General features: G+C 35.9%; 3 protein-coding genes across 3 annotated transcripts; 2 read left to right on the forward strand and 1 right to left on the reverse strand.

Moving 5' to 3' along the window:
• Positions 1 to 325: 325 nt before the first annotated feature.
• On the reverse strand, positions 326 to 1526 carry LOC140785143 (uncharacterized). The gene is made up of 2 exons (XM_073132898.1): positions 677 to 1526; positions 326 to 570 (listed from the first exon to the last, which is right to left on the reverse strand). The coding sequence occupies exon 1, from the start codon at positions 1162 to 1164 to the stop codon at positions 697 to 699; it is 468 nt and encodes a 155-aa protein (XP_072988999.1). The 5' UTR covers positions 1165 to 1526; the 3' UTR covers positions 326 to 570; positions 677 to 696.
• Positions 1527 to 12664: 11138 nt separating this feature from the next.
• Positions 12665 to 13338, forward strand: LOC140784650 (basic leucine zipper 4-like). The gene has a single exon (XM_073132160.1). The coding sequence runs from the start codon at positions 12693 to 12695 to the stop codon at positions 13188 to 13190; it is 498 nt and encodes a 165-aa protein (XP_072988261.1). The 5' UTR covers positions 12665 to 12692; the 3' UTR covers positions 13191 to 13338.
• Positions 13339 to 17142: 3804 nt separating this feature from the next.
• Positions 17143 to 18470, forward strand: LOC140784699 (uncharacterized). Its single transcript, XM_073132226.1, has 2 exons — positions 17143 to 17896; positions 17984 to 18470. Exons 1-2 carry the CDS (start codon positions 17437 to 17439, stop codon positions 18427 to 18429), a joined length of 906 nt encoding a protein of 301 aa, XP_072988327.1. The 5' UTR covers positions 17143 to 17436; the 3' UTR covers positions 18430 to 18470.
• The last annotated feature ends 6223 nt before the right edge of the window (positions 18471 to 24693 follow it).

Below are 24693 nucleotides of genomic sequence, written 5' to 3' on the forward strand. Positions count from 1 at the left end.
TGCAAGTTTATTTATATTTTACTGAAGTAGTCTCCCTTTTGGCATGTCATCTGTTTAGTTATGCTATTATGTATTGTTCTACATTAATTTGATGTTATCTTCATTTATCATGGGCTATTATGTATTGTTCTACATTAATTTGATGTTATCTTCATTTATCATGGTTGGAACCTGGAAGCTATATCTTGATTAATCCTAGCCTTCTGCATCTGATCATCTAAGTTTTGTCTTCCATTTTACCTGCTTCATGGACAAATTTTGGCTTTTCGCCATCTTTGCAAAGTGTTCCAGGAAAGGAATCCGTGGAAATGGAAATGGAGACAAATTGGCAAGGTAAGAGAATTTATTTCGCAGACATGTTATACTTTAAACAAAACATGGTCGTATAGACCGACCATCAAAATTAAAGCCAGCAGCGAGCACAAAGGAAAGCCAAAATTTGCTAGCTACCTACTACCATTAATTACATGGCGATATCCAAGTAAAACAAAAGAGTAGAAGACGGATGATATATTTATCACTTCCTTGCTCTCCAAAGTTGATGGCTTCGCTCGTCTTCTAATCTTCAACCTGCACAATGTTGAACAAACCCTATTCATTTCACGACACTAAGCACTCCAAATCTATCTACAACTTAAGTTCAAGGTAAAGGAAACCAAGCGGTAAGCTTAATTACCTCCTCCTATCCTCGAAACCCTACCCCTCTTCTTCCTCCTCCCGAAACCCTCCTCCCATCTCGCAGATCCTTTCCCAGATCTCATCCGACATGGGCACCACCGAAAGCCGCGGCTGCCGTAGCAGCGCGAACCCTTTCATCTCCTTCTCCCTCGCCGCTTCCTTGATCTCCTCGAGTTCGACCGGACGCCGCATCTCGCCGATCTCCCGGACGTCCACCGCCCCCTCCTTCCCGCCATCATCGGTGGCGTACCAAGGCTTGACGACCTCGACGACGCCGACGATCCGGCGGCCGACGGCGCCGGCGCCGGAGTGGTAGAAGAAGCAGCGGTCGCCGGGGGCCATGGACTTCATGTGGTTGATGGCTTGGCGGTTGCGGACGCCGTCCCACTGCGAGATCCCGCCGTTGGATCGCTGGTCCTCCCATGACCACTCCTTTGGCTCCGTCTTTAGGAGCCAGTATCTCCTCCTGTGATGGCGATTTCCCATCGATTACCCCTAACTCCGTCTCCTCCTCGATTCCCCGGACCGGATTTGAAGAGACTCGTTTTGTTGTCCGGATTGGGTAAAGTGCGGGAAGGCCGAGGGCGGTGGAATCGGTGATATTTGGCGGGAATACTAAAGCGGCGTAAGATTAGGTAAATAATTATGCATTTAACACCTTACATTTAGATGGCAAATTTCAGATCGAACACTTCGAATGTTGTTAGGTTTCCAGGTGTGATTAAGTTTTTAGTAATTCCTTAATCTATGACTAATTCTTAAATTTTTGCTACACATTTTAACTCTCTCAACTATGTAACGACGATCACCAAAAGTCTTGCTATATCAAATACCTTCCTCTTATTTGAGTGCTTCGATTCTTTTCGTTTAAGGATTGACTAATTATCTAATTTATATCTACGGGGGAAGAGTAGTTCCTGTGATTAGACTATAAGCTGATAACTAAAAATAAAAATAAAATTAATATTACAACAATAGTTAGCCAAAGGACATCAAATTGACAACATTTAAAATGTGTATATAAAATTATTCTTAAAAAGACTTTATAAATGAGCCAAAGGAAGCCAACTCATGAGTCTAAACCTTGCATATATATACTGCTTCAAGAGAAATTCTATTAAATATCAATTACTACTTATGCGGAATCTTATCACAGGTAGTCTTATTATTACGTAGTTATATAATTCAGCCAGGCATTAACTTAGGAATTAGTGTGTTAAATTATATCCACCCCTAAAAAGTTTCTAATCGAGGGGAGAGATTGCATGCATGCATGCAAAACAAACAAAAACAAAACAAAAAAACTAATACAAAAGAGATCAACCCTTTAAAACCAACCAAATACCAAATCAAATAAGTTTCTATAGAATTCTTATTCTAGTTAATAGTACCATTCAGATAGCATAGGTAGGATTACAGAAGATAAACACCTTTATTAATTAGTAACAAAGCCCACAAATCTAAACCCCACTAGCCATGCTTCCCTTGGGTGTAGATGTAATCAATGTGGGCATTAAGAGTCCTCCTCATCAAGCACTCCTCCTCTCCTTCTCCCTCACATCCTTCAACTCTATCAGAAGACCCCTCCTCAACACCCTACAAGAAGAAGCTCACTTAAAATATCACAAACTAAAAAAGAACTAAGAGTACTTAGACATGCATATAAACTAAACGCTAGACTTTGGAATGTTACCTCAAGAGAGCTCTTCTTGGGTTCCTTTGGTTCAATTCTGGCAGCCTGGGTGAGGGAAACAAAGAGGAGGAGGGCTATGATGAACAAAAGGGTTATTTTCTTGGACATTGTTGATGGTTTGGGCTAAAGGAAAACTTTCTTCGGTGAATTGGAGGAGAAGGCGTAAGAGAGGTTTAAATAGTTGGTAGGATGGGAAGAGAGAGAGAGAGAGAGAGAGAGAGAGAGAGAGAGAGGAGGAGGATTCGTGCATACCATATTCGCATTTAATGTGCAATTATTTGCTTTCCTTTTAACCCCTCCTTATTGCCATCGGAGTAAATCCCTCGTTGGTATCGCCCGGAAAACTCGTCAGATTTGCGGCTCTGCTCCATCGGGAATCGGGATTAGGGTTTTAGAATATTAGCAAATTTATATCTAGCACCCTGTATTTTATGTTTATTATAGTGTAATACCTTTCATTGTCTTTATTAAGACACATTTATCAAATACACCCTATTTTTGTTTATGGTTCCACTCTTATATTTTACTTTTAATACATCCCATTTAATTTTAATTGCAATCCCTATTTCTCTCTATACAGTTCAATTCAATGATTACATCTAATCATGGGCCTTAGACTCTTAAGTAAATTTTAATTTCAATGTAGCTTCTTCTCTCAGAATATTTTAGTCATTAACAATACTTTGCTAGATAGTATTGTTAAATAGTTAGTTGATTCAAAGGCTTAATTTATTAAGTAATGGGCTAATAATATGCTAATAAAATTTTAAACTAATGACTTTTAGAAAAATTAGCTCTGATGTTATAGGACTAACAATATATATATATATATATAAAACAAGCCGACATAGGTTCTATAATAGTAGTGTAAAGAAATTAAACAAGTTATCTTAGCATGCATTTTTTGACTTATTAACCTAACATTATGTATGGAGATGTTGACATAGATGTTTAATTATTCCTTAGTTGCTATTCACATGAAGCTTCAACAATGTTGTGTTCTTTATAGTCCCTTATCTAGAACAAATATCATTATAATTTTTATTAGGGTGTTGAAAATTGATTAAGGGTAATAAGACAGTTTTTTTTGGTATCTTGCTCCTTTGTGTAGGCATAGACAAATGTGAACAGCTCCAAATTCCTCGAGCTTTGTGTTTATAGATCAAAGTCAAAATTGAGTCAATATAGGCTATATAGTATTATTCACTTCTCTAGTATCATATAAAGTGTAACAAGTTAATTTGCATTTAAAAAATAGACGAAGATTGACATAAGTATTTCATAAATTATTTTTTGTATTTTTTGTTGGCTTAAGCTTTTAAAGTATTTCATAAATTATTGTTACGTTAATTTGTTTGTCAATGCGATAACAAAATAAAAATATTATGCAGACTAAGATAATATTGGAGGACATCCAAACCTCAAAACCTTTCTCAAAAGTTGATATGGTTGTAGAGGCTCAACCATATGCTTTTAAACGGTGAATTAATAACTTCTTAGATCTCTTAATCAAGTGATCCTTTCACTCTTTCCAATATCCATGCAGTTGATATGGAGATCAATGATAGGGAATTTGACAACGAGTATTAAACCAAAATTGGGCATGTAGTGAATCGGCTACATTAGGGCATCCATGGCATGGTTGGCACGAGCTGATCATGTGAATATTGAGGGCCCCTCGCCACGTCACATATACATACGAGAGTTTTTTTATATTTTTATTCTGCTATATCAGATGTCAGTATGTCAATATAACAATATAAAAAATTTATCAAACAGAATGTGAAAGATTTCTCTCGTTATACTATTAGAAAAAAAACAATACACATACAGGTTAATCTGAGCCAGATGTTGAAGGAAAGAAAAATAGGTCGATTTTCGACCGAGCATAATCCGTGTTGAATATGTAGACTGTCGAGATCTAAAATTATAATTTTTGGGTCCTATTTTTTGGAGATGGCAAAGATGAGGAGACCAATGCAACATAGGTTGTCGTGATATAAGAGAGAGAAGTAGAAGACCGAGAGGAGGGCCAAGCAAGAGGTGAAGAGAAATAGGCTCTCGAGCTAGGTCACGAGAAGGTAAATCCGGTACCAACCAAATAGGCTTCGGACTCGAATCATATATGATTTTGACCCGAGAAATCTAGCTTGTGTTGGAGTGGGCTCTTGAGGTCTTGAGAGCCGCCCATCTTTCTCGTCCTCTCCTCTCCTCTCCTCCCCAAAGCTAAAAACTTCTTCTCCAATTCTTTCCATCAAATTTGATCAACAATAGAGTAATGAAAAAGATCAAATGAGTAGCTACTGCTTCCACTTGCAATTCCACCTGAGTCTCCATCAATGCATACATACATACACACACCTAATCCTCTCCATTTCAAGAAAAGATTAAAAAACTTAAAATTAGTCTCTTATAAAGGTCCTTTGACAACAGGGAGACATCACAGACTAACTCAACTAAACTAATTCGAAACTTGGATTACTTTTTTGGTTGTTTAGGAAAAAGGGAGAGAAACACTCTCATGATCAGGGTGGTGAGATGAGACCACTCGATTGTTCTCATAACCCATGATGGGGAGCACTGGCCTCCACCATTGGGTGGCATCATGTGATTCTTTATTCCAAATCCATAATTATTGATCACCTGCACTATTCTAATCAAAGTTTAATTAATTTTATCATATTACGCTCCTATTTTGAGATGCTTAAACTCCTCACGCATGCTAACTTTTAAGAGGGTATTCTATGACCTCCCAATAGAAATTATTGCAATTGGAGGCAGGAATCTTGCACCCCTTTTAGATCACTAGTGACCAATCTAGATAGGTGTAGGTTAAAAATGGACCAAGTTAAGTATGGGTTTTATTTATATTTTACCTTGCAAATCTAAGCTTTTTTATCATTCAACCGCTACTTTTTAACCTTTATTATCTCAAAAAAAATATTTTGAGTTAAATTTAATACGATAGCTGCAACTAATAATAAAAATAAAACATAGGGTTATTATTATTTTCTTTTTCTTTTTTACTTCATAAGTAACACACAACAAAAGGACATTTTAGGATTCAGTTAAGGTACATTAGTAAATAAGAGAACATACGAGGGTAGAATTGGAAAAAGGCGGCTCCTTTTTCAACTGGTATAATAGACCTCAAGTGGGCTTCTTTTATGGAACCACAAAGGAAGCTTTCTGTTGCTCCAAACCTTTGGATCCTGAGCTCATTCATATGCCTACCTTAACCACCTCCAATCCAAGAAGCGCCAACTTCTTCACCCTAAGGGGCGGCTCCGGCGAGCCCCGGGCTCGCCGGTTGCCGCCGGAGCACGGCCAGCCCTTGTGCGGGCGGTTCGACCGGGTAGCCACGTGGGTCGGCAACGGCGTCGCCGCCGCCTTCTTCGCGTCGTTGGAGCGGTGCTCGTGCATCAACATTAGCACCGATGACGACGACGACCGCGACGAGCTGCCGGAGTTGCCGTTGATCTACGACGACGGCAATGCTCGGGTCGGCGGCGGCCGTTGGAGAGGCCAGGTGAGGAATAGGAGGGGGAGGGTGAAGAGGAGAAGCGGAGGGTGTTTTGAGGATTTCATGGATGATAAATAGAAGACTTTCTACTACTTCTTCTTCTTTTTTCTCTCTTAACAAAAATTGAATTAGTGTGATAATTAATGCTATTATATATATCTTTTATTCTTCCATGGTTGTATTAATGTATGATTGTTATGTATCTTGGCTCTTGCCTTTGAGTTTGGTTTCATTTGTGGTTTATAACTTTTTTATATTCTATTCTTTTTCAGCTTGTCATGCATATATTCTTTCCTTCTACTTATATATCTTGCACCTTTTCCTTATGTTGGATAAGGGAGAAACGTTATTCTCGATTTTATTATGGGTACGTAGTTATCCAACTTTTCGATCCCTTATCAGGGAAAGAGGGTGGATAACAAAAAAAAAAAAAATAGAGAAGCTTATTGAAGAATGTATCACAAATTAGGGTTGTCAACTAGCCAAACACTATAATGTTATCAAACTCGAACACAAATCAAGCTAAAAATTGAGCTAAACTTTTAAACTCATGCTCAACTAGAAAATAATTAGAATCGTGTTTAATGAGTTTAGCTTGGTGAGGTAATTAAGATGAGCTTGTTTAAAACTCAACTCAACTCCACTAACTAATTTATAGCTCAGCTTTAGTAACTCGTTTAAAGCTTATTTATAGTTAATGGATTTATGTGTCCAACCACTACATACTACACCAATAGTTAGAATACATATTAACAACTAATCGATTAATCCGTACTTAATTCAAATTTGATATAACTTGATTACGATTTGAACTAGGCTTGAATTTAAATTTATAACGATTGAGTCTTTTAAGCTCGATCTTAGATCAAGCTCGAGTTAAGCTTGGCTAGACTTCCACCAAGTTGAGTTTGTAGATTAAATTTAGACTCAAAATTACTTTCAAACTAACCTCAAATAAAACCCAAGCTCGATCAAGCTCGCCATATTTTTACATACGCCTCTTAATATTGATCTAAGGGAGCATTTACTTGGGATAGTTTAAATGAATTTCATATTGAGGAATTATAATCTAAAACTAAACAATATTTTTTCAAAGAAACAATATATAGATATATATATATATATATATATATATATATATATATATATATATATATATATATATATATATATATATATAATATATATATATAAACTAAAGTTTTACAAAAAAAAAAAAAAAAAGTTATCATTATTATCTTCACTAGAGTAAGAGAACCATTGAAAGTTGTCTTTAGTTTTGTTTTTCTCTCTGTTTTCTATATAGTTATTAATTATTAATCTCCCTAAAACCACTATTTTTCGTATGTAATTGCTAACCTACATTACGGTTGGTCTAGCCATATGAGAAAACTCACAGAAGAGGTGAAAGACTTCTTAAATAAATATCACAATTTATTTAGATAGGAAAATTAGAATAAGATTAATATAAGTTTCTATATATTTAATAGGAATAATTATATCTAAACTCGTTTGAACTATTATTTATTTTCATAAGAATCCCACATTAATTTTCATGATATGTTGAGTTTCTTAAGTGTGTAAAACTCTAAAATACTTTCATGTTAGTTATTCATTAAATTTTTTAATTAAAAATATCACACTGTCCAGTGATTCATTTTAAGCTATTTAGGAACTATTTTACTCCTATTTTTTTTTTTAAAAAATAGAGTGAAACTTATGATAGTTAGTTGATTTTTTTTTTATTAATATTGTCAGAGCTTAAAAAGTATTAAGTAGTTTAAGTGGTCAAGTATAAAATAAATAAATAAATAAATAAGAAAGTCGATATGAAAGTGGGCTATAGCTTGGAGGACTTACTGTAATTAACCATATATTTAATTTATTTTTGAAATTAAAGCAGATTTGAGACTGACATGAATAATTATTAAAATAGAGTGAAACTTATGATAGTTATTTGATTTTTTTTTTATTAATATTGTCAGAGCTTAAAAAGTATTAAGTAGTTTAAGTGGTCAAGTATAAAATAAATAAATAAATAAATAAGAAAGTCGATATGAAAGTGGGCTATAGCTTGGAGGACTTACTGTAATTAACCATATATTTAATTTATTTTTGAAATTAAAGCAGATTTGAGACTGACATGAATAATTATTAATGTCAGTGAACTTCTAATAAAGTGAGTTAAGCAAGGGGATATTTAGTTACTAGAAAATGAGGGAAGAAAATAATTATTTTTAAATTTTCTCTACATTCAATATTTGATTGCAAAAATTATTTTAAAAAGTAACTTTTTATCTATTAAAAGTATATCTATTTTTTTTTTCTTTCTTAAAGGAGAAAGTTATTTTATTAAAAATAGTTATTTTTATTAAATTTTATTTTATAGCAACTAAACATATCATAAACGATCAGGATTCTTATCCCTTTTCCTAGATTTAATATTGTTAATTTGTTTTCCATTCTATCATATGCAATTGAAGACGCTTAGGAGCTTTTGGAGCTTTGTATGTAATCATAAGTTATGTCAATCTGGTCTAAGTTAATTAACATCTCGTAATTAAATATCTAATGGCTGCCAAATGCTTTACTCCATTTAAAATCGTATAATATTTCTGCTCATTTGACTATGAATTATATCAACCTCATTGTCATCTAATATTGAGATGTGACATCCACCAAACTTTTCTTTTTCTTGTTTATCTAATATATCTCTTTCAATTGACCTCCAAATTATACATAATGTTAAATATTTACTCTATTCAAGAAAACCATTGGAATTGATTAGCAATGTTCGAACGAGTTTGTTTCATATTGCTGTAGTTCTGAATTTTGATTCCAACGTTCAATTATCGGAGAGTTTGAAATTTGTTAGAATGAGTTATCAACATGCATGGGCGTTCAAATTCTGTTCATCTATTTGAATAGTTTGCAAAATGTGTTCGCAATCAATATTTGAATTAGTCACTCTATAACTATTTTTTGTTAGATTTTAGGGCAAAAAAAAGAGAGAAATAGAGAGGGTTTTACAATACAATATAACTTTGTGAGAGAACACTCTGCTATTATATTAAGAGATATTGAAGCTTAAAATCACTTGTATTTATATCTCTATTAGTAGATTGAAGTTTTACATCGCATATGAATGTAGGCATATTGCTAAATCTCGTCTCTTATTCTTTTTTGATGCTTTCTATATATTTGGAGTTCTTAATTGTGATTAATTTTGATATTAGAAGTTTTCTACATCTAACATCTTAATTGTAGATTTTTTTTATTTTGTATTAATATTAGCTTAGCTAATATTTGGTTTACCCTAATTTGCTATTCCTATTGAACTGTGTTGTGGGTGATTGAGAATCACTTTCGCTGTCCTCCACCCTTTTATATTGCTCGCACGACACAATGCGCCTACAATTATAATTTTTTGGCTATATTTTTATATTTATTAATCTTTTATAGCCCTATTAAATTTGATATATGAGTTTGCTACGCTGTTTATGAGGTTATTACTTATTTTCTCGATAAAAAGTATAATGTAAAATCTATATTTTATACAAAAATTACTTCCTCAAACTATGTTGAGATTTAACATATGATTGTATACTCTACCAACTCAAGCAATCAACAAACTCAAAAAAGATTATTCTTCTAAAAAAAAGAAGATTAGAGACTGTTATGTCTGACCAACCTTATCATTTGGATGTATGATTTGGAAAAGGAGATTGCGGAAATCTTAGGACTTATATCCACCTGAAAGAAGAAGAAAAGGAAAAGATTTCTTTAATTTTTTTTTCCTTCTTATTTTAACTTTACTTTTACATCTTTTGACGAAAGAAAAGCTTGTCGAGCATATCATTTAATGCATCAGACCCACCATAGACGTGGATATCTTTTGGGTTGTTCAGTTCTAGAATGTGCACTCTTGGGAGATAATGTATATAGACTCTAATATCAAATACATGCACGCAGTATAATTTAAGGAGACAAACACAAAACTATCCTCATCTTTTTTATATCTCAACTTTCTGACATCGTAGACCTAATAAAAAAGATACCAAAATATACCCTAGGAAGATAAGAATATTCTGATAAACTGAAAAAAAAATTTCTTCATCCAAAATATATATAAGGGTAAATAAGTGATAATTTATTGATAAAAAAGATAATAAAAACCTAACTGAAGAGGTGTTTGAAATATCTTCAATAATTCAGATCGACTATACTTCATTACAAATAGTTTAATTACAATCTACTTCTCTAAATATTTAAGAAGCTCCTATTGCTGTGAATCAAAGAAGCCATGTCTTTGAACCAGTAGCTGTGAATAATAAAACTCATCATGCAACGTTTAAACATAGTTGTCCAGCGGAAAGGCTCATATTGTACGAGTATTATTATTTTTTATTTTGAATCTCGCGGGGGGCAACAATTTAACTATATCAAGAAGCAAACAAAAAAAAATTTATTCAAAATTTAAGCTTATAAACTATTGCTCATTTCTAGTACACATTTACCTCTTAAACTATGAAAAAATTCTGCTCTTTTGGCGAACCATTTTACTCTTAATTAATAAAAAAAATCTAATAAATAACTAATGAAAGTGATATTTTGAAAGATTTCAATAGTTAAAAAGGCCAATATGATATGAAAATGAGCAATTGGCTGATAATAAAATAAAACAAAAGAATATGTCATGCGGTTCCATCTCTTAGGCACATTTAAGAGGGTAATTATATATATATATATATATATAACCCCATATCCAATTCAATGAGCCCAATGCGCACACTTGACCTATCCCATAGGCCACCATCTGCCCATTTTGGAGGGCCATATCTTTTCCTTTTAGCAACTGCCAGTGTCAATTAACTTTGCAATATGATCTCTTTCTCAACCTAAAGGAAAGAAGTAAAGGAAAGGAAAGAATTGGGACAGAAAGAGTGCAGTGCTTTAATTAGCCACGTCTCTTTCTTCTACTCCCTTCTGCAAGACCTGGAAACATTCAAGAAGACCACATAGTTGGAACAATTGCCTGCTTATCCTGACATGCAAACTCCCAACTTTTCTTAAGTCCAAAGGTATGGCTTTATTCCCTAGTATGCAAGCAGCCCATGTGTCCCATAGGTCCCTCTTATATATATATATATATATATATATAGATATAGCCTTCTCCTTATCCTCAAACTTTCGATATTTATAAGCATTGCAATTTTCAAGTGTTTAAAAGAATAATATATCTTAAAGGTTTTTCAGTTAAATTGATGCTATTAAATTTGAACTAAAAAACACTCATACACCATGAGTCTCTTTAACTATCTGATCACTATTTTATTAGAGTTAAAATATAATATATATTATTGATAATTCATTAATAATTATAGTAATATAGCTAGGTTTTCTAGAAGTCGTGAGGCTTAAATCTCATGAGATTTTCTAATTTCTAGTGTTGCTCACATCCTATTAATTGTTATACGTCAGTTAGATTTTTCTCTCAAAGTGATAAGTTCAAACATGATTAATCAGTTGTTATTTCTAATTTCTAGTGTTGGGCGCATCATGTTATTTTTTATATGTCAGTTTGTTATCTAATAATTTAAGTTTTTAGGTTAATTAATTGATTATCTACTATATGTCAGGGATGGTTTGTTTGGTTACTTAATATAATATAATTAAGCTTTTGGGTGGACCTGTCACCTAACATACATACGATATAAATTATCGATCATTGTAAGTGTATCAAATTGGTGAAATGCCTCTTAGATCTATTTTATTCTCTTGTAATCATGTTGCTAACTTGTAGTTTGCTAACGTCTATTCATAGAAAAGCAACAGCTTTGGGGGGGCAAGAAAGCAAAATTTTCCTGATGAGAAAAATATAAACAAAGACTAAGAAAATCTCCATTGTTTTTGGTGTGCACCGAACCTTTCATGCTCATCTCGTGCAACCCACCATCGACCAAATCGTTAGCCAAAAGGAGGCACCTTTAATACCCCGTGGACTTGTTAATTTTACCATCACAGTAGTAAGCTTTATAAATGTGGATAGTTGGTAGATACCATTCAATACTGTCAATAATAGGTTATAAAATTATCTTTAATTATAAAGAATTATTATAGAGAAAATTATTTAGTAGTTTAATTAGTGGTTTAACTGGATCGAAGCAGCTCCTCCGAGTTCATTAACAAATTAACTTCTAATTGATAGATATATAATTTACCTACCGTGGCTAGAGTTTCCAGTTTATTCTAATGGAGTGGTATCAAATCAAACCTTTAGTTTTAACATTTCGTGTATGATTGAATATTCTTCGTATTCAAAGGGAATCTTTGCAAAAGATTTCTTCAATTTTTCAGAGAAATCGGCCAGTTCGATGCCGCCAAGTGTCCAGCCTGCAGTAAACTTCTCCATCAAGATTGAAGCCTCCACGTTCACAGTATGGATCCAGTCAGCAAACGACACGTATCACCTAGGTTTATTTCGCTCGCCGTTACTTCGTGCTTAAGCTAAATTTCTCGTGGGGCCTGGGATGTCCCACTCACCGAATCTTAACCACTAGTCCCGAAAAGATCCTCGGCCCTATAGAATATTTTATGCGCGACTTCGAATCCACCGTCGATTTTTTGCAGACAAGCCCTTTGAGATTCCAAAATCTACAAACTCCCCTTGCCACGGAAGCTCCTCCATTAACGTGGGTCCCCTAACCCAACCCCCCTCCAGCTCTATAAATAGCCCTCCCTTCCTCATCGTTCTTCCCTTTTCTCCCACTCTCCTTTCTACCCCTCGTTATAGAAGTAATGACCATGCTGTCCTTCGACGAAGCCCTTGCCGTACCCTTCCCCTTCTCCCTCCCCGACCCCGACTTCGATTTCGGGTTCGGGTTGACCCCGTGGGAGATCCCGGATGCGATCCCAACCCCAGAATCCGATCCGCCCTGTTCCGACGAACCGGACCGGTCCCTCTCCCCGGCCGAGCAGCGGCGGCTCCGCCGCATGATCTCGAACCGCGAGTCCGCACGCCGCTCCCGCATGCGGAAGCAGCGCCGCCTAGAGGAGCTCAGGACCCAACTCGCCCGGCTCCGATCGGAGAACAGAGAACTAACGGGCCGGGTCGGCGCCGTCGTCCAACGCTGCCTCCTCGTCCGCCGAGACAACGACCGGATCCGATCCGAATCCGCTTACCTACGGCGGCGGCTATCCGAGGCCCGTAGGGTCCTCGTATTGCGGCAGCTCCACCGTCTGATGATGTCATCGTCCTCGGGATTCGAGCAAACCCTAGCGTCCCTAATCGCGTAGTACAAGCACAACTACTTAAAAAACTATTTGGGGGAAATTTTGAACCGCTGATGACGAGGACATAACAGTCTTTTTCTTCTGTCATTTTTTAACTAAAGAAGGAAAGATTGTAAAAATATCGTAATTAAGGTTAAAATCACTCCTTTTATTCGTTTTTGTTTGCGTCTAATAATCTCAAACTCACGTCACCAACATGGGAACGTAAATTACTCACGCTAAGATTGTCATTGAACTGCCCTCCTCCTCCTCTTCCTCTTCCTCCTGAGTCTACTACTAACGCGCTGCATCGAGATTTGCGTCAGGTGTGATACTTTAACCAAATGGTAGAAATTATGTGTGGTTGCCACTTCATGGAGCAATTAATAATACAAATAAAGTGTCTTTAAGGCCCAATTATATACCTTGGAATGCTCCCATTAATTAATTAGCTTTATGGGCTAATTTTTATATCCATCACGTAACGATCATTCCAAATTTTGTCAATCGCATGTCACGATCGCCACGTCGAAATGAGAGCGACGCCTAATCCAAATGACGATTTTGCCCTTCGATGCTTGGAATTATGTTTAGTGGGTAGATGGGTTTCTTATAGTGCATGTTTGCATCAACGTACCTCTCAATGACGGCAGGATTGGAAATTTGGAATGCGATGTCACACTGGATGCAATATTACCACTTGACTTTGGTAATTAAAAAGTAATATATATATATATATATATAATTAAAACTAAATGGATGTTTCTTTCTTCCCACTCCCCCTCTCACCTAACTCTTCAATTCTTGTCTGTGAATTTGGCATTTCCTGCAGTCAGATTATCTGAATCCATTGATGATCATATAGCTAATCAAATCACAATTAGGATTGCGATATATCAAAGCCAAACTTATTATTATTATTATTATTATTGTTTCCCGGTGCAAAATTACACTATGGGATAAGAGAAGTGGGCATGTTACGTTGTCTGTGGTTGTAGATAAATTTGAGGCATCTCTCATTATTTGAGAGTTTGTAGTAGCTCTTTGATAGTATGAGTCATTGCTGAGATATGGAGAAGGATAAATACTTATCCTATTTATCTTGTCAAAGTATTACCAACCGCCTTTATTCATTGCAAACCTACTCTTGTTTACAGTAGCATTTAATACTTACTGTCCCCCATGCATATTATTTTTCGGAGACATTCTTACCAACATCATCAGGTGCAGCCACTTGTGTAACATTTTTGGCAGCAGAAAGGATAGAGGGGTTATTTAAAATTGGTCATAGTGACCAACAACTCTAGTAGAATTGATAGTTGTCTTTTCCATAACAAAGGAGATCATTTATTTAACTCCAACCACAAATAATATTAGAAGAGAGCTCAATAGCGCGACGGTTTGGAGCAAGTCTCGATGACGTTTGGTTCGGAGCAATTATTTAGCAACGCATATGGCTTGAATCCTAGTTTATACAGTTTACCATATTAGCTAAAAACTTTATGGAGCCTAGGTGTCTTTATATCTAAAGAGGGTTGATCATTTACCTAGCCTATATCTAGCCTTTGAACTCATAAAAAAAAGGTCGGTCACACAGTGGCATATAATTTGAAAACAACATAAACCTAAAGTACTATATTATACATATCATACATAGATAGAGAAAATATTTATTGCATAGTACTTGCTCATTTGCTTCAAAGTTAAGATTTCAAACTCAGTATAATGATACTATATCAATCAATCAACTTCTCTAAAAGCTAAAAAGCTATTAGAAAACAATAGTTTTTTTTTAACAAAAGCATCTCACTTAAATCTTGTTATAACAGTAAACATCCCAACAACAAAAAAATAAGATATCAAACCTTAAGGCACACAAAAAAAAAAAAAAATATATATATATATATATATGATAAGAAGAACAGACATAGAAGATACATAGATGCAAAAGACCTAATATCAGTCTGCCGCTTTGTCGCAATCCGACAAATATAGAAGCACAACTCTATGGATCTCCAAAGTGCTGGAGAAGAAACTCCAACCTTTAACATGAACAAAATACCAAGAAGATATACAAACAAGTCGTAATACAAAAGGGACTAATGCCTACGGCCAAAGTAGGGTAGAGTGAGACTGAGGTTAAATAGAGACGAGATGAAGGCAGTTGCGAGCGGTTATAAGGTGTATAGTAGTGACAGGGGAGGGGCCACTGACAGCAGGCGAGGGGGGGCGATTGCGGACAATGAAATGGAAGACAACTATACTAGACGGCAAGTGGGAACAAAGACAATGGGCAAGAAATGGGAGGGGGAGCACTGACGAGGAGGAACTGGAAGTGGACAACGCCCGACTAACAGCGATGACGATGCGAAAATGTAGTGGAGACAGAAAAAAAAAAAAACACAAGTGGACGAAACTGGTGAGGGTGGAAAAGAAAATAGAGAAAAAAAAACTTTCAAGGGAAAGAGGAAAGGAAGATGAGGAAAGCTTTATAGGAGAAAGAGAAGGAAAAGGTGAGGAGAGGGGGATGGGGGATCTCATCGGCAGCTGAGTGATCCTTTGAGAGAGAGAGGGTAGGATATAGTAGTTAATTGATGGAGACAAAATATCAACAACAAAAAAGATTTATATGAAAATGAGGAATAATCCAAGCATAATTAACCCTAGTAAATTCAAGAGGGATATCAAGTGAACAGAAAAAAAAAAAAAAAAGCAGCAGAGAAAAGGGGAAACAAGGAGAAAAGTTTAGTACCCTGCTAGTGCAATAAAATTGCAACCTCCACTCATGCACCATATATCTTAATTATAGTCATTAGTTAGCAAATATAATCTGCATCACATGACATGCCCTATCAGTCTTTATGTATATGCTTTGGCACGCAGAGACTCCTGTGCATGATTCAATTCTTTTGAGAGGCCTTTTCTCTCGAAGTAAATTAAAGTGATGGTTTAATACATGACAGGCCAGGCAAATGACTGTTTTACATCAGAAAAGGTGGCTGATCAAGAAGGACTCAACTCAATCGCTCAAAACTAGGAGTTGTTCATAAACACTTTGCTGCTCAAAACGAGAGAAAAAAGATATATATATATATATACTTGCAGAGCCACCTACTCGTACTCCACTTGGATCAAATACTCATATTTGACGAGAAATTGATTTCTTGTCATTGGTGGGGTTGCAGGTTGACAAAATTTGGTGCAAGGCGCAGGACAGTTGCCTCCATGGGCCAGGCCAAATTTTGAATCATTCATAGCAGAGAGCTACCGTATTTTATTTTTCTGGTAACCTCTGAGGCCCATCAATCTATGAGAGCAGATCCATTATCTTTGCTTTTATTTGTGTACTTGTGACTTGCCCAAAGTTTGCATCTAAAGCTCTCTGAGTTGAGGTGGCGAGTGGGGCCACCTCTGTGAGCAAATTCACAAGCATCTTGACTCTAAAGCATGCAAGAGCTAAGGAGCGAGTCATGTTGTCCATGTCTTGTAGCCTTTCTTGGGTGGAGAGGCATGGAGAAATAAATCCTAAAGTGGCTTGGATTGTCCACCGGAAGAGGAGCAGGGAGGAGAGTTTTGAGGCCTTAACACATGCCTTAGGCTTTGGGAGCATAAGGGAAAGTTCAAATCTTGGGAAATTTATTTAAAAACAATACACCGCATTCTGTTTTTTATAATCATATATGAATTTTGCTTTTTTAATGCCTCAAAAATATTCTGACATTGTATTCTATCAGTGCCACTCTCGAAGCATTAAAAATAAGCACTACAAAAATATAGGATGGTTTTGGTAAAATCTTGTAAATTTTTGGAGCATTTGGGCATGAAATTAGCCACTACACTCAACCAAATCCCAACAACAAATCAGCTCAATCTTTTCCACTGCCATTCTCTGTTGTCATGGGCTCATGCCTTTTCCTCCACTACCCAACAACCAGGAGGGGACCATAAGATACTTGCCAAAACTTTTCTTTTGGCCAGTCTTTGGTATGCATGATGGTGTATCCTAGCCATCCATCTTACTTAGACCCACATCCCCATTTCTCTACCAATATGGTGGTGTTGATGAAGAGGAATGATTTGCTTATTATGAGCATGGTGAGCTCCCATCAAGCAAAAGGCTAACAAACAGCCCTGTGATTCTTTCCATGTATGGGTGGGCTCAAGGGTGTCTTGGCTTGCATTTTGAGGAAAATGGATATTTGTTCTCTGTTACTTAGTTATTAGTCCATCTTTGAGCCACATTTCCTCATCTTCCTCTTAGTTCAGATCAATGGCATCTCTCTCCAAAGTCCCCAAACAAATGCAGTACGGAAGGAGGCTATCTGAGCTGCTACAGGAGCAGCAAGAGCCTTTCTTGCTGGATGTCTACCTTCTGGAGAATGGGTATTCTAGCAGGGCACTGAAGTCTCCATCAGTTGGCAGATGCTGCTCTCTGAGTGCTTGCAGTCGGCTATTGAGGCTCTGCAGATATGGCTTCAAGAGAAGAGGTGGTGTTCTGAGGTATGCATTGGTTAATTTTGTGTATCATAAGGTGATTAAGAAGAGAACAATGCAAGTCTTTAGCTGCTTCTGTGAGATGGGGGGAAAGCCCAATTTGCCGGAATTCCGGCGCCTTTCTAGCTCTTGCGACATCGACGAAGGCGAATCAGATGGAGATGTCCCATGGAAGGCAATGGAGGATTCCAGGCAACTCAGTCCTGTATCAGTTCTTGATATGCATTCTGATCAAGGTTCCTCTACTCATAACTATCTAAGTTTATTTACCAACATACATGAATTGTGCTTATGTTTGTTTCTTTCTCCTCCTTAATTTGCAGTTAAGGATGAGAAGCCATCAACCTCAGGTAGTTCACCAAAACTGACTGCTCAAGCTTCTTGGCTAGATTTTGAGGAGATTATTGGATCTACCTCTCCTGTTCCTCACAATTGCAAGATAAATCAATCAGGCCAGCTTCTATCAGAATGTGTAAAAGAAGTGGAAGAGATGATCTGGGACTCCCATGAATGTTTGAGCCCCCAGAGGACTGGCAAGCTCATTGAGGAGCAGATCATCTCATGGGAGAAGCTGAGAGGAGACATAGCTAAACTAACCCATTTGATACATTTAGATTTCTCAAGACCTAGCAGAGAGTGGAGGCAATTCCAGTCAGAGAGGAGAGAGATTGGAATGGAGATAGAGACTCAAATCTTTGAAGATATCAGGAGGGAGGCAGTAATGGACATTCTAAGCTCTCATTGTACATTAAAAACTTGTAGATCTTAATAACTACTACATTATGAAAGTTGGTTCTTTCTATTAGCCAAGTTCTTTTGTCTTCTCTTTATTGGGTACTAGGTTGGATAGTAGTTTAGTATAATTATAATAGCAAAGGAAGAAGACAAAGTGTTGTGGTTGTTTTAGTTGGATTAACTTAGAAGTCAAAGGTGTTTGTACTTAATTTTTTACAAGCTACCAACAAGTTTTGGATTCATCTAGTATCCAATGGCACTAAACTATAGGGCTGAAGTGCTTGCCGTGCCCTAATTTTATTTCAGGTTAGCCATGGTTACAAATGCAGAGAAGATGGTAGCTGGTACTTCTTTCAGGATACCCCCACACAGCTAGAGATGGGGACAAAGTTGATTGATTAAACTTGAACCAGATAAGGCTAGATAAGCTAATTTTGACTGTAAAAAATAAATACAAAGCAAGTGGATTCTCCACAAGATAGAATTCAGAAATTTACCGCAAACTCCATTTGGTTTAAGTGCCAAAAGGATAAAATACCCTTTCTTTATCACATATTGCATGGCAAGTTGACATTGTAAACCAACAAAGAGTATCTGACTTTGCAATATGGAATTGAGTTGATGTAACTCCCTCTCCTCCCAAAATTTCCTTACCTTTCACAATTAAAGGCTTACTCAATGGCCAATCCATACTTGATTGCTTGGGGTCACTTAGTGCTTCATTTATGCAGCTCTGAATAGAAAAGGAGGACCTCTAGTTTAACATTATAATGTCTCAACTGGGAAGAGAAGAAGCCATGACCCTCCTTGGCTCTATGTTGCTTTACTGCTTCCCCTCCAAAATTCTTATTTAAAAAAAAAAAATAGACATCACAAAAGAAGCAAAGAAATTTTTGGTTGAGAGAAAAATAAATATAAGCAATTAAAGAGAATATATTTGAGCTTCTGTATATATATATACCTGTACTTGTAATGAAGATTGGTGGAACGGCGTAATATAGAGCTGTCGCAGTCCTTCATGCAACCATACCATGTGCATATTAATGACACATGATCCATGAAGGTTGCAGGATGATGTTGATACCTTCAACCACCACCACAGAGGAGAGATGACATAGAGATTGTGCTACCTTAATCTATCTCCACCTGCATTTACTATGAAGTGTTATCATCTTATCTATTGTGCTTCCTAAGTTATGCTATGAGTCCATGCATCACAATTTTGAGGGTCATACACAATCACACATATGAGTCTTTGAGGACTAGTTACTGGAAAAAATTTCGAGTATCAAAGGTTGGAATGCATCAATACTAAGAGTTTTTGAGGACTAGTTACTGGAAAGAAAAAATTCCAAGTATCAAAGGTTGGAAATGCATCAATACTAAGAGTGGTGCATATAACTTGAGTTACTATACTAACGAATTGAATAGCAACAACTGACATAGTTAATGTTATACAGGAAGCCATGAAATTTTTCAATAGATTTTTTACTGTTCACTGTGCAACTATTAACACATGCAAATGAAGGAGAATTTGCACATCTCGAGCATTGAAGGCATTTGTAAATTGGAGAGGGAGCATTGGCCATACCACAGCCAGGAAAAAAATGTAAATTAAGTGTAAACTGACTCTAAACTATTCAAGAAAGGACAAAGACTTAAACATAAGTGATTCAGAGTCAAATTATTATAGTGTAACTGTTGTTGTTACTCTATCAGTCAACTTCTTAGCCCAGCCTTGATCCTTCTGCTTAATATTAGAACAGCACTTAACTGCATAAGACAAAGACAGTGCTTATCAACACCTCGGATACTTTGCAAGCTTCTGTTATCTAGTCTGTCGCACGTGTATCGCAAAAGACAAATGAGAAAGGTTTTATTATGCAAAGCTAGCAATCCTTTTCCAAGTAGATCGACCATGCTTATTGCCTTCATAAAAATATATCATCTCCTCCTCTGCACATGGAATAGGCCATTTGACTAAGCTAGGATGTTGGAGGAATCAAGAAAGTCTTAAGACAAGTTAGACACAACTATGTACAAGCTAATCTTAGTCTAATGCCAAGAAGAAAGCGAACGAGTACACAGTACACTTATGTACGAGCTGAGTTAGATAACTAATTAGTAAGATTCTCAAACATACAATCCATCAAGATAGAAAAAGTGAAATAGAGAAACAAACAAGAAAGAGACAACTGAACAAATGGAGGAAAAATGAGCAGCGTGATTGTTGTCTTGTTACCAGAATTCAAAAGGCATACACTTTGCCAGAGATGTGTTCCCTCTCTACTATCATACAAGAATGTCTAAGGCCAGGGCAGGAGCAGTATTACTCAAAAAATTGATGGTGCACACAAAAAGGGGTAAAAGACAATACTGAATAAAGATTTGGTCTTGTAAAAGATCACCCCGAAGAGTATAAATGAAGATCTAGTGCCATCTCTTTCAGACTTTTCATCGAATAGTATGCAGGAGACAGCAAATATACCTTGAAACAGATCTGAGAACATGCATGAATCACATCCTCCACAGCACCGGTCTTTTTGAATGGCCAAAACAAATCAAAAAGCTGAAAGAAACCATGCCCTGTACAAAGTTACAAGCAGATTTCAGGTGCTACAAGACTATCAGGACAACCAACTGGTACTGTCTGCAATCTTTCCACATGGAAACGAGATAGCTTAGATTTTTCAACAGATTTAGAGCAATCATTGTTACAAGATTAGTCAGATGTTTCATCATGAAAACCATGTCCATCACCATTAGTTTGGCATATATTCTTGATGCAATGTTTGCTACTATCTACTTTTAAATAGCTGGAACATAAGCATAAAAATTCTCAAATTGACACTTAAACTCTACATTACTAGTAGTAGCACTTCAAAAGCTAAAAGAATGCAAATGGAAGGCATTGCTTTACTTCTAAGGCAAGAGTTACTTGGTAAAGTAGCCAACCTAGGTAGCTGTACAATTAAAACTCTTCCTAACTTAAACTGCTCAGATGCAATTAGGCAGAGAGAATCAAAGTCAAATCACAAGCTAGTTGTACCAACTCTTTACTACTAAATAAAGGTCCAACTCCATCGCCATTGTAAACCTATAAATTAAATAACATCCATGAAGTTTAATTACTTGGGTCCAAACAGTAAATTAGATGCTATAATTCTCACAAATTTGATCAAATTAGGACCACAAAAATTTGTCTGGGCCCTCAAAGCTCCATTAATTGAGGACCTAAAATAACAGACAAGGAATACATAGAGTAATTAAGAACCATTAAATGGTAGCTGACAAAAAGAGATGCTCACAAGTTCTTGATACAAAGAACCGAACCCATGGATTTATGTGCATATTAAAAATTAGCATTGGATTCTTCGAAGGTGTATCCTGTGTTTGTCTTGCCTTCAATCTTATACTGTGGAAACCATTTTGGTCTCCCTCTCCTCTCAACCTACTCCACTGAAAGACTAATGTTGGGCTTGGATCCAATGTACCTATTTTAGTATTTAACCCCACATTTGGGACTTGGGTGGAGGTATAGATTTGTTTGGGCTTCTTCTCATTGTTGGGCTACTCATTCTTATTTGTATCACTTCAGCACATCTTTTTGTAGTTTTTCTTTCAAAACTAACGGTAAATTTAACTTTGTGTTAGACTTTTGACCGTTTTTAAATTTTTGTAGTTTAGTCTACAATGTTAAAAAATAAAAAAGATTAAGATGAAAGAAGAATAAGACAACAAAATATATATTTTCACAAATAGTTACTTTTCTAATTAGTTGATGTAAAACAAAAAAGGCATCTTGGTCATTATATATTAAAATTAATATTATGTCATTTGTTCTCTTAAACGAAGCTAAGTGTTTGAGTTTAGAATCAAAAGATATACTTAATTATCTCAACCTACGTAGTCGCCATATGGTTACCGTAATAGCTCGATCAAGCTAGTTTCACGATACGTCCATTAATTAATCCAAACTGCAATGAAATCATAGTCTGACTAGTAGTCAGAAAATATAATATATGAAAAGATATAAGTTATATTTTTAATCTTATCACGTAGAAATTCATAAACGTCATTATGATTTATGAGTTATATTAAAATGAACCCATGTATTTTTCTTTTTCTTTCTTTCTTTTAGAAATAAACACTTCATATTACGTTTAGGCGAACATAAAATTAACTCATATTAGATTTTTTTTTTTCTTTTAGATGCATAGCCTTCCAAAAAAAAATCTCATATTGATATTTGGACGGATAACCCTCAAAACACACACACCAACACTATATATATATATATATATATTACATGGATATCTACAGAAGTTAACTAACAGTTTTTAAAATTTAAACAATTTTAATATGAAAATGTGAAGATATCATTATTCTAATTTTTACATATTTATTTTAGTTAAGAGTAGTCTTGTCTTTTCAATTATTATATTTTATTAAAATGTATACAGAGAAAGGGTAGCAGTGTTTTATTTTCTACTAATTATTCACACTACGAATTAGGAGCTAATAAAAAGTTTGGCAATTTTTAATTGAACGGCAACCATTAGGTTTTAATTTTTGGCCGCCCATGACACTGACATTCCTCATACCTAAGAACATTAATATAAAAGATAATAATGTCTTCCATTAGATAAATTAACAAGATAAGTATGCCAAGCACAAGAAGCCATTTTGATTAGCTTCCAGGTCATGCATGCAATTGCCATCAGAAGAGTCAAAGGTAACAAGCAGTCAAGGTCCACCAAACTATAGTTCGAATTCACGCGTTTGGAAACTAAATTATGAGGATAATTTTCAAACAAAAAAGAGAAGAATCACACCAAACATTCATATCAACCAAGTTTACTGCATCACAATTAAAACAAAAACAAAAAAAAAATTATTTCTCCTTTGGATCAAACTCAGGGAGCTGTGACATCCTCACCAAGCTGTTCTTCTCCCTCACCCCACAACTACTCTTACAAGATAGAAACCCAAATCCAAGCCACCCATCTCTCTTCCTCCCCCCTCTCTTCAGACTCTTGGTGCACTCCACCAAGGCAGCGAGGAACGGATCATCCTCCTGGTCCCTCTTGCCGCCGCCTCTCCTCTGCGGCGGCTGGAACGGGCACGGCGGCAGCGGAACATACAACCCATGGCTCAAAGCCTTTGGTGTCTCAGAGGAGACAGGTGGAGGTGGAAGCTTAGGGCTACTCTCTTCTACGTGAGGGGTGACCTTGGATATGCCTGGTTGATTCTCCCATGAGAAGGGAACTCTTCCTCCCAAGGAGATGGGCTTTTGGTGATTCATCCTTTGGATTCTTTTCTCTCTATTTCCCCCAACTTGGCTGGTGTTAGGAGGAGAGGTTTAAGGAATTAGAAGAGGAGAAGAAGGTCTCATGCATGCTCTGTAACGGTTATCGGCAGTTATATTTTGAGAAGTGGGAAACCAAAAGAGTGGAAGGCTAAAGGTTGGAACTTTGAGAGTCTATTACTCAACCAAACAGCGCTTAATAGAGTTCAATAATTTCAATGATAATTACGATACTTTTATATAATTATGATATTTTAAGAAAAAATTACCGGCAATTCTATAAACAAAAAAAAAAACCCTAAAGATATTAGGCGTGGACGCGACGTTTGCTTTGTATTAGCATGGTCGTCATTTATGGATTAGAGGAATATTAAGGAAAAGTTGAATAGAACTATTGACTGAGAATAAGGGTCTTTTGTTGCATGTATACCTCCTTAAAAGCTACTTATCTATTTGTATACCACTTTTAAAAGTTTTTTTTTTTTTTTTTTGCATGAATAACCTTTTAGTTACTTTTACGTAGCTATATGTTAATTTCGAAATATTTAATAGATAAAATAATGAAATTTCTTTACTTGAGAACAATGCTCACAAAAAGGGGGTATTTTTTATCCGACGACTATTAATCAGATTGAAATTTAACTATTGGTTAATTTTCATAGGTATCTAGGCCAAAACAAGAGTTTATATTAGATATTCTTGTACACCTTAGTTGCTTTTAGTGTGTATTTAAGTCATGCCTGCAGGGGTCATAATAAAAGCAAACATAATGTGTTTTTTGATAAATTTCCTAAATATCAACTTTAGAGGGCCCTACACATAAAATAAGAGATCTAGAAGGGGATAAATGCAAACAAGAAACCCACAGATTTGGACGAGTCAAATCTAGAGCTTGACTTAAGGAATTAATGAGATGTGCCTTCTAATTGGGCAGTCAAACTTGCTTTCTTTCTTGGTTTTACGAATATTAGCACTCATCGTCTCATCTAA

The sequence above is a fragment of the Typha latifolia genome, chromosome 3 (assembly GCF_019914945.1).
Source record: "Typha latifolia isolate L0001 chromosome 3, TyphaL0001v2, whole genome shotgun sequence".
NCBI classification, from domain to species: Eukaryota; Viridiplantae; Streptophyta; class Magnoliopsida; order Poales; family Typhaceae; genus Typha; species Typha latifolia.

Bases quoted from the DNA above. Each gene is read 5' to 3' on its own strand.
- LOC140785143 (XM_073132898.1), bottom strand. From the start codon at position 1,164: ATGGGAAATCGCCATCACAGGAGGAGATACTGGCTCCTAAAGACGGAG.
- LOC140784650 (XM_073132160.1), top strand. From the start codon at position 12,693: ATGACCATGCTGTCCTTCGACGAAGCCCTTGCCGTACCCTTCCCCTTC.
- LOC140784699 (XM_073132226.1), top strand. From the start codon at position 17,437: ATGGCATCTCTCTCCAAAGTCCCCAAACAAATGCAGTACGGAAGGAGG. The intron at 17,897-17,983 runs GTTCCTCTACTC...CTTAATTTGCAG, and splicing joins TGATATGCATTCTGATCAAG to TTAAGGATGAGAAGCCATCA.